Here is a 16,804-nt window from a genome sequence, read left to right on the forward strand (position 1 = left end):
AAATTGTTTGATAAGAACAATATAGAAAGGTATTTAATCATTAAACTTGTGCATAGGAATGACATATGATACAATCTTTAGACGTAGTAACACAATTTTGTGTCCTCTTGCAATAAAGTATTTTTTAAAAAAGAGTCAAAGAGAGAAAAGATACAAAAAAAGAATTAAGTGTCTTTAATGATATAGGCTACATTTGTACATTTCTACAGCAGACTTTCAGTAAAACTAACTGACAATTAGAAAAAAGAAAAAAATGTATCTGTAACAACTGAAAAATTGGATAAGATGTCAAAAGGCTTTGAAATTAAATACTCGATGTAAATATTCAGTTCAGTATTTTGTCCCATTAAATAATAAAAAACATTTAATAGTTTGAACAATCAATGTGAAATATAAATTACATTAAAGCACCATTTCAAGGATGAGGATATTAAAATAAATAATTGGCCTTTCCATATCATGACAGTACATTTTCATGGTAGTAATGTAAGGCTGTGCCGTCACACCAAACACTCCTGCCCAATGATGTCAAATGGGTTCCACATACAGTACATCATGACAAGAAGGGAATGCTCGCGTGACATCCACAATCGACAGTAAATAACTCCGCTTACAATACACCTATGAACATGTAGCTCCATCAGCAACAACAAAATAACAATCAGCAACTTTTGTAGGTGATGAACAACTTATCCTTCGGTTCTTTTTGTATTATAATAATAATTAACACCTTTGAAAGGAAAGACAAAAATAAAAAGGCCAAATAAATGACAAAAGTGAATTTCTCAAAAGTGAGAAGATTGTCACTTTTCTTGATGTAACATGTTTCTCTTAAACTTCCAATTGGGAGATCTCCCCTTACAAAAAGATCTTATGTTGTACTATCCCTCAATCCATTAAGTACAACTGGCCTGAAAAAAAAAAAAAAAAAAAAAACACACACATATTGCAGTTTCTCCCACTCACTCATCCACAAAAGGTACTGAAGAGAGCAGCTGTGAAAAGCTGCGGTTCAAGTCACACACGTCTTCACCCTTGAACATATATTGTTTCAGGTCGGGGGAATCATTTCACTGTACACTGTTCATGCACAAACCTTTCATTGATGCACTAATGACTAATGACCTTACTAAAATTTGGCAGAGCAACAGTCACGCGATCAGGTACGACAACACATCTCACTTTGATCCCTCAAGACCTGCCTGCCAAATGCATGCACACACTCGCGCGCACACACGTAGTTACACACACACACAAAGTGAGAAAAGAGCTTACTGTGAGTATAAAAAACGAGGGTGGACTGTTTCAACAGGTGCTTCAAAAAAGTCACAAGAACATATCAAAGACTGAGGCACAAAGCTGCCTTTTTAAAACCGACCGATACAAGTACCAGCAACCAATGATGGTGCTCTTGTCTCTACTGACATACATGGTATAGAAAAATTCATACAGCTATGTTACAGTACAGTAAGAGGGCTTTCCATGTTTACAGGGCCTGTAAGTTCAAACTCCTAGTCACAAATATATTAATGCTTTGTTTTCTTTATGCATTTTAAATTTGGTATTCTCAGCAAATTGTAGTGTATATTTCACTATATTTTAAAAATCATACAGTAGTTAAAACACGCTGATTCGTCCGGTTTACATAAAACCCTGTACAAGTCATTCATACATTAACAGTCCATCAAAATAATGATTTAGAAAATGTCAATCAGTCAGCGGGCTTTAATAACTGCTAGACTATGTATGAATTACAGTGTTTACAAAAACATCTTGTGGCAGATACTGTTTAATCCCCCTTGAGCAAAACAACAACGTCCAAGTGTATTCTGGGATCCAGTGACTCCAGTGGGTATAAATCAATCCGAGTACTGGAGATCTAAGTCTACTGTGCCATCTGTCACCACTAACCTCACTCTCTTGGGTTTTGTAGCACCCATGGAGTGAGACGTTGTAGCAGGTCCATAGTGTGGTGGGCCTTGGTGTTCCCCAGGCTGGCACTGTTGCTGCATGTCCTTCCTGCAATGTTCGTCCTGACCTTTGAGCCCTGAAAATCCACCCAAGGACAAAGACGCTGGGTTAGAGAGCTGGGGTCCACAGGGCTCGAGAACCAGCCGCCCTTGGGTGCCTGAAGGTTCCATCAGGCAGTGGTAGGTGTAGTTTGCCGGGCCTAATCCTGGGTAACCATCAGCCCCATCCCTGAGTCCAAGGGTCAATGAATGATCTCCACTGAAGTTTAGTACGTAAGGAGGGCCTTGATAGCCATAAGGGAAAGAGGCTGAGGAGGTTGAGGACTGACTCTTGTTTGCTGGTGCTGGTGTACCAGGGGGTGTACTGTGGATCACATGGGGGCTGTTGTGCTGAGACATGGGCGAAAGAGACGAGCCAAAGCTAAAATCAAAAGGGTCTTGCTGAGTGTAACATGGCTGGTGCTTGTCTGAGGCCGGCGTAGTGGATTTATCCGGTCTTAAACTCTTGTCTTGCGAGGAGGAATAACTGTCAGACATTTTGCTAGGGAAAAAGAAAGGTCTTGGCAGCGTTGACATGTTCTTGTATGTCATATTGGTTTCAACACTTTCATGTTTGTCAGATGACATTTTACTTTTACTAAAAGTCTGAGGGAAAGTGGAGATGGGTTTGTTGAAATGAGGGTTGGACCTGCTAGGGTTGGTGGAGGAACCAAGATGGCCCGCATCCTTCCCAAATCCTTGAACAGAGATGTTTCCTTTATGATGACTGGCTGCACTTACGCCTAGCTTCTGACTCTGCTGGGTCTTCTCAATAGTACCTGATTTTGCACCAAGTGTTCTGGATGTGATGATCGGGCTGCCAGCAGCCATGGTGTCTTTACAAGGTGCACTATACAAGTTCTGACTCTGGTTACCCCCCTGATACTTAAGCACCCTGTGAATAACCGTAGACGTTTTCTCGTGAAATTTAAATGGATTGTCGGGAGGATTGGGATTTTTCACAGTGAAGAGTTGAGGAGAGAGAAGTTTGTTAGACATTTGAGATGATGGGACGGATTTACTCAAGCAACTATGGGACACTCCTCTGACTGCGTTTGGCTGACTACTTGCAAAGGACTGGGCTTTATTAGGAATGGTCATACGATGGAAGGGGCCATGGGTTCTGAGGTTAGACTGGGCTTTTGATTGACTGGTGCTCCCCTTAATATTGATGGGGGTTTGGGTAAAAGTAACAGGAGTATGAGATGTAACAGAAGACGATGGTGCACCAAACAACTGAGGCTTGCTGACGACGGACAAGGGCTGAGTTCTGAGGTCTTCTCTGGACAGCCTCATTCCTGGATTTTTACTTATGATTCGATCCTTAGCAGTCAAGTCAGAGTTGCTGAGAGCAGAAAAACTGAAACTGGGGTTGGGTAGGTTTCTGTCTTTGGAGGTATCCCTCGCTTCACATTCCAGAGGAACAGAGTCACTTTTGGAAGAAATAAGACCTGGAAAAAACTGCAGATCCTCACTGGTAAAGTTATTTCCTGGACTGGGAGGGCCAAGGTACGGCGTTTCAGTGGTCCATGTATCGGACGGGCTGTGAGAAAGGGGACTGCTGAAAGGATCTGTGGGTGGATCCAATGAACACAGATCGGATGGTGAAGATGGAAGGATATTCTGTGGCTGATAATACCCTTCAAAGTTTAGACACTGAAAGTCCAGGATATCGTCACAGCAGGTTGTGAAGCTAGGCTCACCGGAAAGCATGTTATCTGCATTTGTGAATGGAGGAGACTGGGACGGGGGCTGGATGACAGAATTAGAAGCACTGGAACAGGCTGTTGGCTTTTCCAAAGTCTGAGATGAACACAAACCCTCGGAAAGCCTAGAGAGACTGTTGTCAATTTGTTGGAGAGTGTGACTAAGACAAGTGGTGGGTGTTTCTACAAGCCCACACTTGCGTGTTCTCTCCATTTTGTGCCTCTGTTTCCTTCCTCCGCTGTTCATCTCGGGCCTGTCAGTGACTATATCTGCAGCTGAGGATATAACTTCAGTTTTATTGTCATTAAGAGGGGAAGACAGAGACAGTGGTGATAGAGATAAGGAAAACGGTGGCGGTTCTGTTTTCAGAAGGGTCGAGTTGCTGGTCAGTCTCTGTGAAGATGGGAACTCTTCTTTGAGCTTGCTAAAATCCAGACATCCTTTCTTTTGTTTCCCTACAATGTGACACTTCATCTCTTTCTTAATATTGGGCTCTACTTTAAGTTCAGTTTGTCTGAGCTCCTCTTTGCTGTCCACCTCCCAAATATCCTCCGTCTTTCTGCGTAGTTTAATTACGGGTAACGGGATACCATTTACATCCAATTCAAGCTGCAGTTTCTGTTGTGACCCCATTTCAAAACAGCAATTCTTTACGAAACGATCTTCAACTTTTGGTTCTTGCCCTACAGCTGATAACACATCCTTGTCATTTTTATGACCCTCTTTTTTTTCTGGCAGCTGCTTGTCTCCATCTAAATCCCTATCAATCTTCTCTTTAACTTCTACTTTGTCACTGGGTGTTTCATTGGATCCGCATTCATTTTTAACATTTTCAAGGTCTTTTTCTGATTTTGTGTCTGAGACATTTGAGGTCTTCTTTTCACACAGCCTCTCGCCTCTTTTTTTTAAACGATGCAATCTACTCTTTGACTTCTTACTAGCCTGCACATGAGCCTGAGCTGCCTCCATCTCCATGTTTAAAACTGATACAGAATCCATGATGGCTTTAAAAGGATCACATGTCACCAACTCCTCTCCTTTTTCTGTTTTTAATGCCATGCTTTCAAATCCTGCCCTTTGCATCTCCCATACTCTCCCTCTCCTCCTCTTAAAACGAATCTTAAAATTGAGGCCCGCCTTTGTTTCCTCCAAACCACTTTGCTGGATTAAAGTTTCCACAATGTCTTCCTTCTTAGATGTATGTGGAGTTGGATTTTTACCACACTGCTCACGAATTTTAGCAAGATCCTCAGCTCGTTTGTCCTCTCCAAGCTTATCACTCTGAGCCTTGTCAATGTCATACTCATCCTGCCTCTCTAATTTACACTTCCGAACTTTCCTTAACAAATGACTTCGTTGAACTTCATTAGCTCGTGAGCGAAGCACCCGGTTAAAGGTTGTGATCCTTTTCGGGGTTAACCTTTGGACTTCTGTTCTCCTATGCCTGCTTTTCACTTTGCTACTCTCCTCTGAAAACATGGGGAGCCCCTTTGTCAGCTCTGTGGATGTACTCAACCCAGTGGCTTCTTTAGAAGCCTGATCTGAAGCAGAATTCAAACCCTGTTCAGAGTGCATTTCCACAGAACTGCGAAATGTACGTTTCTTTAGAGGTATGTTGGACTGTATGTGTGCCTGTGGATTGGGGTCTGGGTGCAGATTAGTCGTGGCTTTTGCTGAAATTAGTGACTCATGAGGTAGTGAGTTGAGGCAGGTCGCTGGTGGGTCATTATGCCTCTGAGGAGACTGAAGCTGCAAAGTATCCTCACTCAACTCAGTCTTCACTGTAGCTGGAACTTCTTTGCTCAAGTGTCCCTTGGTGCTTTGCTTACCCGCTGTTTTTATTTTCGCCGCTCTAGGCCTAATGTCTCGTCCTCTCAAAATCCTCCTCTGCACTGAACAATGGTACCTGCCTCCATTTATTTCCGTCTGTTCTTTCTCCTCCTCAGCGCTCTCTGTTTCTTTAGAGGCGAGCGAAAACCCTCTTCCTAAAATATCTCTGTGTAATCTTGTATCTATTAAGGGTTTATCTTTTCTTAAAATGTCAGATAGCAGAACCTTTGCCTGCTTTATGACAACATCTTCTTCGCGCCTACTTGCTGGGTGTTTACTCACACAACTAACCATTTGTTTTGATAGTTTAACAACTTCCGACTCCTTACATGCATCATTTGCTGTATTTCGAACACAACGCAAATCCTTTTGTCCTCTAGTTTTTTCACTGGGCACTATTTTACATTCGGGCTCTTTCACTTCTTCCGGTGCCCTATCACTTTTACATTCAATAACTGTAGGTGCAGCATTTTTCTTTTCTTCCTGCCCTTCAGTTTTTCCTTTTACAATGTCCTGCTGCTCCTTTTTTACATCCTCTCTTTCTTCTGACACGGTTTGTATTTCGATAACCTTGTCACTCCCCCCTTTCTCACTGTGGAATAAATCACATACAGATTCACTAGTGTGTCGCTTCCTTACATTTACTTTATCAATGGCCTTGAAAAACATTTCCCTCACCCCTCTGTTACCTTCAGCTGTGCAGATCTCTGAACTTCCTCCCTGCCTCTGCTGAGATCTGGACGCTCTTCTTTCGGACTGTACTGTCAGAGACGCTGGTCTAGGACTCTGCCTGCTCCTTCCTCTTACCGCCACACTTCTTTTCCTTGCTTCAGAGGCCTTTTCTATTTCTACAGTTTGTGACACTGATAACCTTGTTAGGTTGACTGTAAGGTATTGCTTCAGTGATACTAGTGGATTGTCCCCTGCTTTCTTTGAACTATCTGTGACATTCTTACAAACTTCTAACAAGGATGAAGATCTGCTGGTCCTGCGCTCCATTTGCCCAGCAGCTGGATTTTGAGCCGTGTTGATGACGCAGGATTCAATGCTGCTGCACTTGTTGCTTTGACTCTCTGCAATTGCTTTTTCAATCTTCTCGTGTTTTATTGCATTGTAGGTTTCAATTTCGACAGGGTGACTAACAGTTGTAGTGTTGGCTGTGTTAGTGGACCCTGTTTGATGTGTGAGCGTGGTGTGAACCATGCTTCTTGTTCTCGAAGACGTCCTCCTGTGAACTACCCGCCTATTTACCACTTTAACAGACTTCCCATTAAGGTCTGCGCTACTTACTGCAGGTCTACTTTCTTGATGAACTGACATGGAGGAATTTAGGGTGAAAGGCTTCAAGTTTACCTCACTGTTGTTATTTTCTTCACCCGTCAAATTGAGTTCACTCAGCCCGTTATCTTTTGGCTTCACTTCCTCCAGTTGTTGAAGCAAGGCCCTTTCTTGGCTTTTTGGATCCTTACAATTGAGTAAGAAATCGACTGTGTGGCGCCGTAGTCTGACTCTCAGGTCCCTCAGAGTAAGCTGGGACAAAAGTGAAACTGTCCGATGCGGTTTGACTGTGGAAGATTTCAATGGGTGCTTTCCTGATCGTCTGTGCTTCTCTCGTCTCCACTTCTTTGTTTGACCAAATTTTCTGTTCTTCAAGGCATTTCTCCTCATCTGCTGGGTAAAGGAATTCCTTGAGGGGATGGCTAAGAATGAAAGAGAACAACAAAGAATGAAATGAGGGTGCTGTATACACAAAAGCCCAAAATTATAAATGTAATACCTACAACATAATAACATCCACGGGATTCAAGTGATTAATTAAACTGCTTTCATTAATTTTCTATCTGTTAAGTAATTTACTGCACAGCAGATGCCAAGATAGCCTGTGGTGCTAATAAAGCATGTGATGCTCGGAAAAATGCGTGAGCAGTGTTCAGTTCAGGCAGTTTTTTTGCACATTTTCTCTTAACCAGGAAGCAAACACTCGCATCTGTTGGCCCAAAACACATCGCAGCAATAGAGGGACATAATACAAATGGTGGAATTCTACCATATCTACCTATTATTTGGATTGAAACCCGCGTTTTATCAGATACTGGATCATGTGAGCAAAAACAAAAACAGGTGGAAACTTTCAATTATATACCCATATACAACCTAAAATGACCTAACAACACCTTGCAGCTTATCAGTATACAGAGTTCGAAGCAAAAGGAATGCTTCCTGCATCTGCAAATAAAACGGCAACCACAGGAACAAATCTCATGCTTGAACAGATGCATGCAGTTCCACGCTCTGTTGCATTACTGCACCTTCAATCTTGTTCCTCAAAGATGCAGGGATCAAACGCAATGTATTCAAAACTATCACTTGTAGTAATGTAGGGAATTACACACATCTGAGTAAAATATGACAGCAGAAAAACCCAATCAAATCTGTTTCAATCTAGTTTTGTGTGGTATCAAATGTGGTTATGATGTTCCCTGTTTTTTTTCTCCCCAAGGTCATCTAATTATTTTATAGCCTATATGGTTAATGCTTTATTTTGCTATGCAATACATAGTTACATAAGCATAAACATGCTTCTTATAGTGCTGAAGTTGTGTCATAACCAAACTAATAAAATCAACAGAAAACAGAAGTGCTTCAATATTATCTACTAATTAATGAAGCTATTTCAGTAAACGTGTTATATTGAATCCTGAAGTTATGAAGAAGCAACACAATTTACTTCCTAAAACAGGCCCAATGTATCCGCAGATCATATTTCAAACATTCATTTAACAAAGACTGCATTCACAGTAATCACAGAGCTATTTAACACACCCATCTGTTTCCAAAGAGTGAAGTACAGAGATGTCTGGTAGACATAAAACATTTTTCAGTAGCAGATAAAGCACGTTTACAAGCAGTTCAAAAGTTGCCTCGATTGCCAACATGAATTCTGAGCCTTTTGGCAACGATACTGTCACCATAGCATTGCAGTTTTAGTGTGTGAGTTACAACATGATTAAAGCAGCACCATAATTATTTTCATGCTGTTTCCATAGAAATCAGCCAGGTAACAAAATAAAAACAGAAAAGCATTTGTTCAAACAATCCCAAAATCATAGTTCATATTCTTAGATCTGCAACAGGTTTCAGTAAGTGGAGTGTAAGTGATATGGGCATCATAATGTTTAAGTAATCTGTGCAAGGTAACAGAGCAGGCAAATGCTGAAATCTGACTCTTACAAAAAGGTATATTGATAATATATTTTGTTGTCTTGATTTTGTTGTACAGTAGTTTTAAAACTGGAATTTCAGCAAGGTTTTTAAAAGTTTTGAGCAGAGTGGACCTTAATGAACGTGCAGCATTAGTTGTCCTTACGGGCTTTCAATTTGATGGTGCATTTAACAATCAGTTAAGTGATGAGTAGACTGTTGAGCTTGTAATACTATAAGCTGTTATTCTTGAGATTACTGCTGTATAATTGCATTTAGAGCCAGGTCTGTGGTGCTGAGAGGGATTTTAGGAAGGCGGCAATGCAGATCTGTCTATATTAGCCGATTGTCAATATTTGTTTTGTTACTTTCATTTTAAAAATACATAGAAATTATGTAATTGCTATACTAGTAACTACGATTAATAACTGATTTGAGAATTATTTTAGAGAAAATTCTAACGCAGTTACCTTTAAAGATACCTGAGTGTATTCCTGGTATTATCGGCCTTGCAGGAAAGTGACCCTTCTCTCTGTGATGGCGAAGATATCTCTCTCTCAGGCGGTACTTTTGGCCCACAGGATCCTTTGTTTCTTCACATTCAGGCTGCTTCCCTCTGTGTTTGAAATGACCCTCTCCATTCCTAAATAACAATTAAAATTACAAAATTAAATTCAAGTTATATATTTTTTTTAAATATTTAATAAACAAAATTTTCAGTTTTGAGGAGAAAAGAAACAAGCTATAATAAAGACAATGTCTGATCAGATGATGGACACACCTCTCACAGGTGCAGCATTCACACATTTCATTGCCTTCTCCAAAAAAGCTGGCACCATAGTAACACGTGATCTCCTCCCCAGGTGAGATGGGTCGTATCACTTCAACACAAGCGATATTCTTCTCGCCAGGGAGGAACTGGGCGGGTGAGAAAAGGAAAGGGGAAAAAAACAGCAAAAGACAAAGACAAAAGGTTGGTTGGCCCATGGGATACATTGACACACAGCAGTTAGGAAACAGAAGGGGCGGGGGGGGCGTAATTCTGTATCTAAAACAACATGTCAAATTTCACCATAATAAATCTTACTAGAGTATGCATGTAAGCATTTAACAGCATAAAACATCAATCAGTGCAATTTATCAAATCTCTTGCAAGTTAATGTGATAAACAAATAAAGCTGATTACCTTGCAGTTTGGTTTGCAGTCTTCAACCCAGAAAGACAAATAAAGAGAGAAAAAGACAGAGATGGAGGATATCAAGTTATTAATTCAATCACAGCAATGAATAAAGGACTCAACAGTTTGTTGATCAGCTGGCTTGTGCTGTATTCATTTTGCAAAGGCTGAAAGGCTAAGCTGATTAACTCTCAAACACAATTATAAGATCTTGTCAGAAACTGCCCTCTAAGTGGACGGAAGAATTAACTAAAATTTCACTGGACCTTTTGTACACATTACAATTCAGTTAACACCATGAGTTGACACACAGTCTGTGGAGATCAAGCTGCTTGTGCTTATCTGTTTTAATGACTTCTAGGACTTACAAACTGTTTGTGTAATGAAATCATGAACAAAAAAATCATATTACACACCGGGCAAAGGGCCGCAACTAACAATTATTTTCATTGTTGAGTAATCCGCTGATCTTTCTTGGTCTATAAAATGTCAATAAATAGTGAAAAGGCTGGAACCACTTACGGGTTTGTTTAAATGATTAATCAGACACATTTTTTTGTCCATCAGCTAATCAATTAATCAACTATTTGTTGTAGCTCCACATTATATTTATGTATCATTTTATTATTGTATTGTTTATATATTTTCCTTATTTGAATTTAAAATTCACATTTCGTATCAGTTTGAGACACAAAGGGAATTTGCTGAGATTTTAAACCAAAATGTATAAATAAATTGTTTTATTAGCAGAACATAATAAACTAATTACATAATAATTCAATACTGATTCTCATGAAAAAGGCAGATATTAAGCATCACTCATGGAGGACAATTAGTCAAAGATAGGAAATAACAAGAGAAGATGGTGTATTTAATGTTTAGTCTGGATTCTGATAAATGCAGGTCACCCTCAAGTATTTACAGTAAGAAGAGGGAACAGCTACACAATCCAGCTACCAAGCACCTGTTCTAGATCAACAAATTAATCTTACCCAATGTGCATGTAGTACTTACATGATATGAAGTCATTTTGATATGAAATGATCATAACTGAAACAATAGGCCTCTTTCAGTATGTATCTCAGTATGTAAGATATCAAACATTATCAGAAAACAAATTACTCACTAAATTGTTGAGTAATAGCATATTTTAATCTGGTGTTTTGACTGTTAGTATTTGGATTACCTTTAGTTAAAATGTACTCCTGGCAGGTGAATTTGTTCTACTGATTAAACTTTCAGGCGAGCACTCTTATCAACTATGAGAATTTTAAACTTGTGCATCTGTGTGCGTGTCTGTCTGTGTGTACTTGGAAAGAATGAGTCATGAATGCAAACAAACTCACCATGGTTAATGAAAGCTGCAGGCCCGAGCCAGAGCTGAGCACAGCGCTTGCGTGTGGAATACATCACACTGAAGTCATTGACTCCTGCCCTCAGCACAGCGCTGTCAGCGGGGCTCAGCTCTGCTATGCAACCCAGCAGGACCTCCACCCGTTCTCCTGCAAACCTGCAGAGCAATAATTCAGGCGTCACATATCTACAATTAAAAAAATAATAAAAAGCACTCGTCCAGGACATGCAGCACTTATAGTTCAGCTACACGCTGCCTTGACAAAAACAATGTTACGTGAGTGTTTACCAGTGCCTTGTGGAAGTTATCTTTGCTCCGTTGGTCTCTGAGGAGTATCTGTCACAGGACTCTATCTTCACACCACTATCCAACAGGAAGGCACTGAGGTAGCGATACACCTGCAGATATCATAGATGGTTTAGATTGTGTTCAAGCATCGAAGGTAGCGGTCGGTGAACCTAACACAGATGCTAAAAGGGGGAGACTTCCAAGCACAAGTGTCATAATACTATAATGCATTTTGTCATGTTTTATAATTTACTGATTTGTAAGTGTAAACATCAGCCTACGTGTTGCCTCAGCAGCTCCTGACGATGGCTTCCCAAAGCATTGAAGTAGTCACCAGCCAGTTCCCCCACCGTCAGCGCCTCGAACGTAGCGTTGAAGTCGTGCGTACGCTGAAAGCGCAACAGGGTCTCCTTGAGATTACCCCAGCGCCGGATCTCTGGCGGGGGACTGAAGCAGAAAAGCAGACAATGGCATATAAGAAGAGCAGAAACAATCACGGGACAAAGTGAAAACATAGTGTGTGTTAAGTCTTTTTTTTTTAATCTTAAAAAATGATTTCAGAACAACATCAACATGTATGCTTTAAAGAGACTTCCTAGTAAACACGATCAAAAGAAGGCACAGGATTAAAATGATTAATAATAATCACAAGGATTTGCCTACATGTGAGTGTTGACTGATAACATTCCTACAGCTTAATGTGCTCAGAGAACATAAACACATAAAAACACATAAATCAGTCACGAGTTAAACTAACAGCAGAGTTATCGTGTGTATCATAAAACAGATTGTCTTTTTGCAACAGCATATTGTCTATTTCCCCCAAAGTCAAAGATTCAACAGACATTACAGTATGTGAATTTCAACTGTCCTGATGAGCCAAGTGTCAAATACACCTACAATAACTGTGAATGAAGTGTGCACTGAACAGCAGATCTAAACCACTGCTGTTTGCTTTCACTCACTATCATTTACCGAATGAAGAAATGTAAAATAAAAGTGCATGTCTGGGTGTAACAACACGCTGGTATGTATCACAGCAAACAAATAAGCAGCACATTTTAAAAAAGCAAGAATGATACAGTACTGAACCTTAAAGAAAACAAACAACAAACACTTATAAACCGACGTGATGAAAGTGTTAATTAGGCTCTGGGATCGACTGACAGATTACCTGATGTTCATTTTGTGGGTGCTGAAGCCCAGCAGAGGGTCCAGCACCAAACCGGTGGCCAGGTCATCGGTCTCACACAGCTCCTTCACACTCATTCTAGTGCATCCGTCCATTGCCTCCCACCATCAGCATGCTGCAATCACAGGGTTCAAAGTAACGCCATGCAAAACAACAACAACAACAACAACAACAACAATCTGGAGTTGTGCATTTCAGCTGCTCGGTCTCAAGCATTTAGAAACACACCATTAGCACAACAGTAGTTACTTGCTCACTTGCACAAAGTTGGCCCACGGTCTATATCTGCAACCCGCATCCTGCACGCCAACAACAACAACAACAACAACCAGTGGAGGGTGAACGTTACGTGTGAGTAACATTATCTCCCGTAACATAGCTTAGCATGCCAAGCTCCCTATGTGGGGGTGTTGTTGGTGGGAGGTGGGTGATCAGCTGAGGAGTGAGGGGAGCTACACGCTACGGTAGCTGTAGCGGTCTGCAGCTAACGTTACCCGACTGCATCAGATCGTAGATTGAAACCCGGGTACGAAGCGTGCAGCCACATGGGGGGGAGGGGGGGGGTCGTAAACCTACCTGGGAGTCTTTTGTAGTCAACGAAGGTGTCGTCAGAGAGACAATTTATCGCAGGCTCGCTCTGGCAGGGAAAGTTAGCCTAGCAATATCACCAGCTAGCTTTCCGCCGTCTTGCTGGGTACCCCGGCCGCGTCCGAAAATGGAGTCTCCTCGTCACTTGTGGGATTTGCTGAGCTGCTGACGACTGCAGGTCCTTCGCCGAATCGCGAGAGGCATTAATGCATCTCACAGGCGAGGAGAGAGAGGCGTGAAATGTATGCGTTGTGCAGCCAGCTAACTAGCTTTGCACAACGCTCATCTAGTAGCAAAAGTTGATGGGCAACGTCCAGTGCAACCGAACTTACTGGTAGCCACGCCCACACGCTCTGCGATTCGCTGAGGTCAAGGTCAATTTTGCGAATCGAACGCAGAGGGGTGTTTTAAGCTCCCTGATTGGTCAGATGTGTTTTTTGGTTTTTTTGTGGGCGGGGCCGTGTGAGAGCCAGAGCCGTAGTGTAGCGGGTCGCGTCATCTCCGCTCTCCAGTCTCCAGTGGACCGTGTTTCTACAGCAATGGCGGACCGTGGAGCAGCTTCCAGTGGTTCCCAGAAGTTATCTGCAAACACTGGCGGCGCAGAACAGACCGTCTGTGGTGCAACTACAAAAAAAAAAAAAAAAAAAAAAAAAAAAAAAGGGTAAGACGTCCAGAGAATCACATTATCCACCGCTGAATTTAAAAGATTTAGGGATGTAAACAGAGAAGAGGACACTGGTTGAAGTTAGTAAAAGCAACCACGGATACTCCGCGTCCTACTCCACCTAATGGCATTTCATTTAAGGTTGTGCAACTGTAGTAAAATGCTTCTAAACCTGTTTTATCCTGCAGGGCGGGCGGGGTTAAAAGTTAAATATAACAGTGTGTGGTTGGAGGTGGTGAAAGACCCAGATCACAAACTATTATTTAGGACTTGTTAGAGCTGGATTAGATTTTTCCCACAGAAACCAGAGACTCTTTAAAAGATGGGTCCAGATTTGTGAAAATGTAAAAAAAAAAAACTACCAAAACAAACAGTTTGAAGTACTTAAATAGGCCTATTATAATAATAATAATAATAATAATAATAATAATAATAATAATATATACTTAAGTATTGTGATCCAGTATTTCAAATCAAAGGGAGTCATATTTCTAAAAAACACATGGGTTTTATTTATGCTATTCTGCTTATGAAAGTGGCAAATAAAATACTTCTTCCTGCTCATCAAGTTTTTTTTAATTATAAATTATTAATATATAAAAATATAATACATAATATGATAAGCAATCTCTTTTTTTATTCAAAAAATGAATTAAAAAATTTAAAATCGTGTTAAAATACTTAGACTAGTAAATATTTATTCCAGTTGTGAAAAGGCAAAAAAAAAAAAAAAAAGGGAGATTTCGCTTTTTCTAGACCACTTTAGACCATGTCCAGATCAAAAACTACTATAACTACACTTGTCAAATCTGGACTGGATGATCTATTATGTATTGTTATTTAACATATTCATAATTTTGCTTGTTGTCAGACAATTTTAGTCCAATTTATAGTAACTATTTTACATTTTTTAACGCAGTTGTTTTGGCACATTGCCTCTGAAACAGTCTCACTCTACATGCTTCACATTTTTTACCCCAGCAAGTGACAGAAACAATTAAAGCTAAGCCAACAGTAAACAATACAGACTTAGAGAGACAGAGGCAAACCGTGCTGCCCAACCCAGCACCCATTATTAAAACCGAAGTGGAAAGATTGCCTGGGTCCAGACCCTTTGAATCTGCCCACTCCACCGACTGAGTTGACTGATTATGAAGATGGAAATGGAGCGTAACAGTTCTGTCTGACATCAGGGAAGAAGGAAGAGACTGGCAGCACGGACGGAGAAAGACTGTGTTCTCTGTTTGTTTTTCTGTTATTGTTCACACTGAACAATAACATTCTTTGGCAGACTTTTTTTTTTTTTTTTTTTGATTTTGTAAAGTGTCTTTGTGCTGTCTGAGCCAGGTGAGATTGAATAAATAAGTAAAACACTCACAGGAAGGAAAAAGAGGCCAACCATGCTAATGAAATGTGATAGACAGTTGAGGCAGCCTCCGCAGAAGAAAAGGAGGAAAAACTGCCAGAAAAGATGTGTAAAAGGTACATTAGAGTCTTTTCTAGCAATGTGGAAGTGAAATGTGAGATTTAATATTTCTGACATTGTCGTCAGACGCATTCGGAGAAAGAAAACCAGACACAAATATACAAATTCTATGTTTTATTTCTACCCTTTTAACAGAGACCATTTGTGATTGATTTGAAAACAAATGAAATACAAATAAAAAATACAGTTAATTTCTGTTGTTTCTCTTTCTTATTTCTAATAATCGAGTAATTTCATATCTACCCAGCGACAGTGCATGGTGCAAAACATCCCTGATTGATTAAAAAATCCTACACTAATAAGCTTGCAGTATCTAGCGTTTAAATTTGTCAGTAAAAACAATGTGAACAAAAAAGTAATTAAAGACCAGATTCTTAGAGGTAATAACAACAGTAAATATAGAGTGACATATTTAAAAAATAAAAATGTTACAAGCAGAGGTTTGTACAGCTATGGGAATGGGAATGAAAGTGGCCTTTATTGGACCATTTATTCAGAAGACAGAGATCTAGAAGTTCCATAATGTTTCAGCACTATATTATCTCTAACAGGAGACACACTCTCCATTGGAGATCACAGCTCTCAAACCTTGTATTAACTTTTTATTATCCTATTAAGACTTTAATACCATAAATGTCTGTACATTTTTTTTAGATCTTTTTCTACATTATATCAACTTTATCCACAGAAGGCAGGCCCGTATCATTTACAAATAAAAAATAAATGACCTTCGAAGCACCAGGTCACTCTGAACATTGTTCCCTAATGGGCTCACCAGTATGTCAAAGTTAGGTTAATTTCAATTTAGCCACCTTATAATGTGAACAGCAAACGAAAGTCATCTGACTTGTGAATATCCTGTAATAATGGTGTTGATGTATTTTTTTTTTTTATATGAATATAAATATGATTTCCTCATACCATTTCATTTAAATTTCACTTCCTGAGTTGATCTTACTGGATGTGAATCGAACATGAGCACACAAGGTCCAGTGGTATTTTCCTTCACCTGCCCTCTCTGATGCAGTTACGAGTTTGTATTTAGAAAGCAAAGCAGGATTAAAGCTTACTTACTTACTTACATTGATTTGAATTTATTTTTAAACATTTATTTTCTGAGGTACTGAGTTGAAAACCTCTTGCTGAGACAGTGGAGGGAGATAGGTGGGGCAGGATGACGGCTAAATTCCAGCTCCCCCACCCTCTGCTGAAGTACGTGCTTACGCACTACACACTCAACTTTGACCAGTATTTAACTGTCTTTGCAATCTGGAGAGCTGCGGTCACACACGTTCATACTTGGACAGA

At 40.2% G+C, this 16,804-nt stretch overlaps 1 protein-coding gene across 3 annotated transcripts; it reads right to left on the reverse strand.

Annotated features, from left to right (window-relative positions):
* Window positions 1-151: 151 nt before the first annotated feature.
* On the reverse strand, window positions 152-13,657 carry kmt5c (lysine methyltransferase 5C). Of its 3 annotated transcripts, XM_051388739.1 has the most exons (10): window positions 13,335-13,657; window positions 12,741-12,873; window positions 11,848-12,013; window positions 11,567-11,676; window positions 11,271-11,434; window positions 9,934-9,953; window positions 9,529-9,665; window positions 9,218-9,390; window positions 6,236-7,246; window positions 5,924-6,138 (listed from the first exon to the last, which is right to left on the reverse strand). In XM_051388739.1, the coding sequence occupies exons 2-10, from the start codon at window positions 12,851-12,853 to the stop codon at window positions 6,074-6,076; spliced, it is 1,959 nt and encodes a 652-aa protein (XP_051244699.1). In that variant the 5' UTR covers window positions 12,854-12,873; window positions 13,335-13,657; the 3' UTR covers window positions 5,924-6,073. The 3 variants fall into 3 exon arrangements, with proteins under 3 accessions (XP_051244698.1, XP_051244697.1, XP_051244699.1); XM_051388738.1 differs by having other exon boundaries at window positions 152-7,246; window positions 9,230-9,390; XM_051388737.1 differs by having other exon boundaries at window positions 152-7,246.
* Window positions 13,658-16,804: the final 3,147 nt, after the last annotated feature.

Source organism: Dicentrarchus labrax, unplaced genomic scaffold (assembly GCF_905237075.1).
Source record: "Dicentrarchus labrax unplaced genomic scaffold, dlabrax2021, whole genome shotgun sequence".
NCBI classification, from domain to species: domain Eukaryota; kingdom Metazoa; phylum Chordata; class Actinopteri; family Moronidae; genus Dicentrarchus; species Dicentrarchus labrax.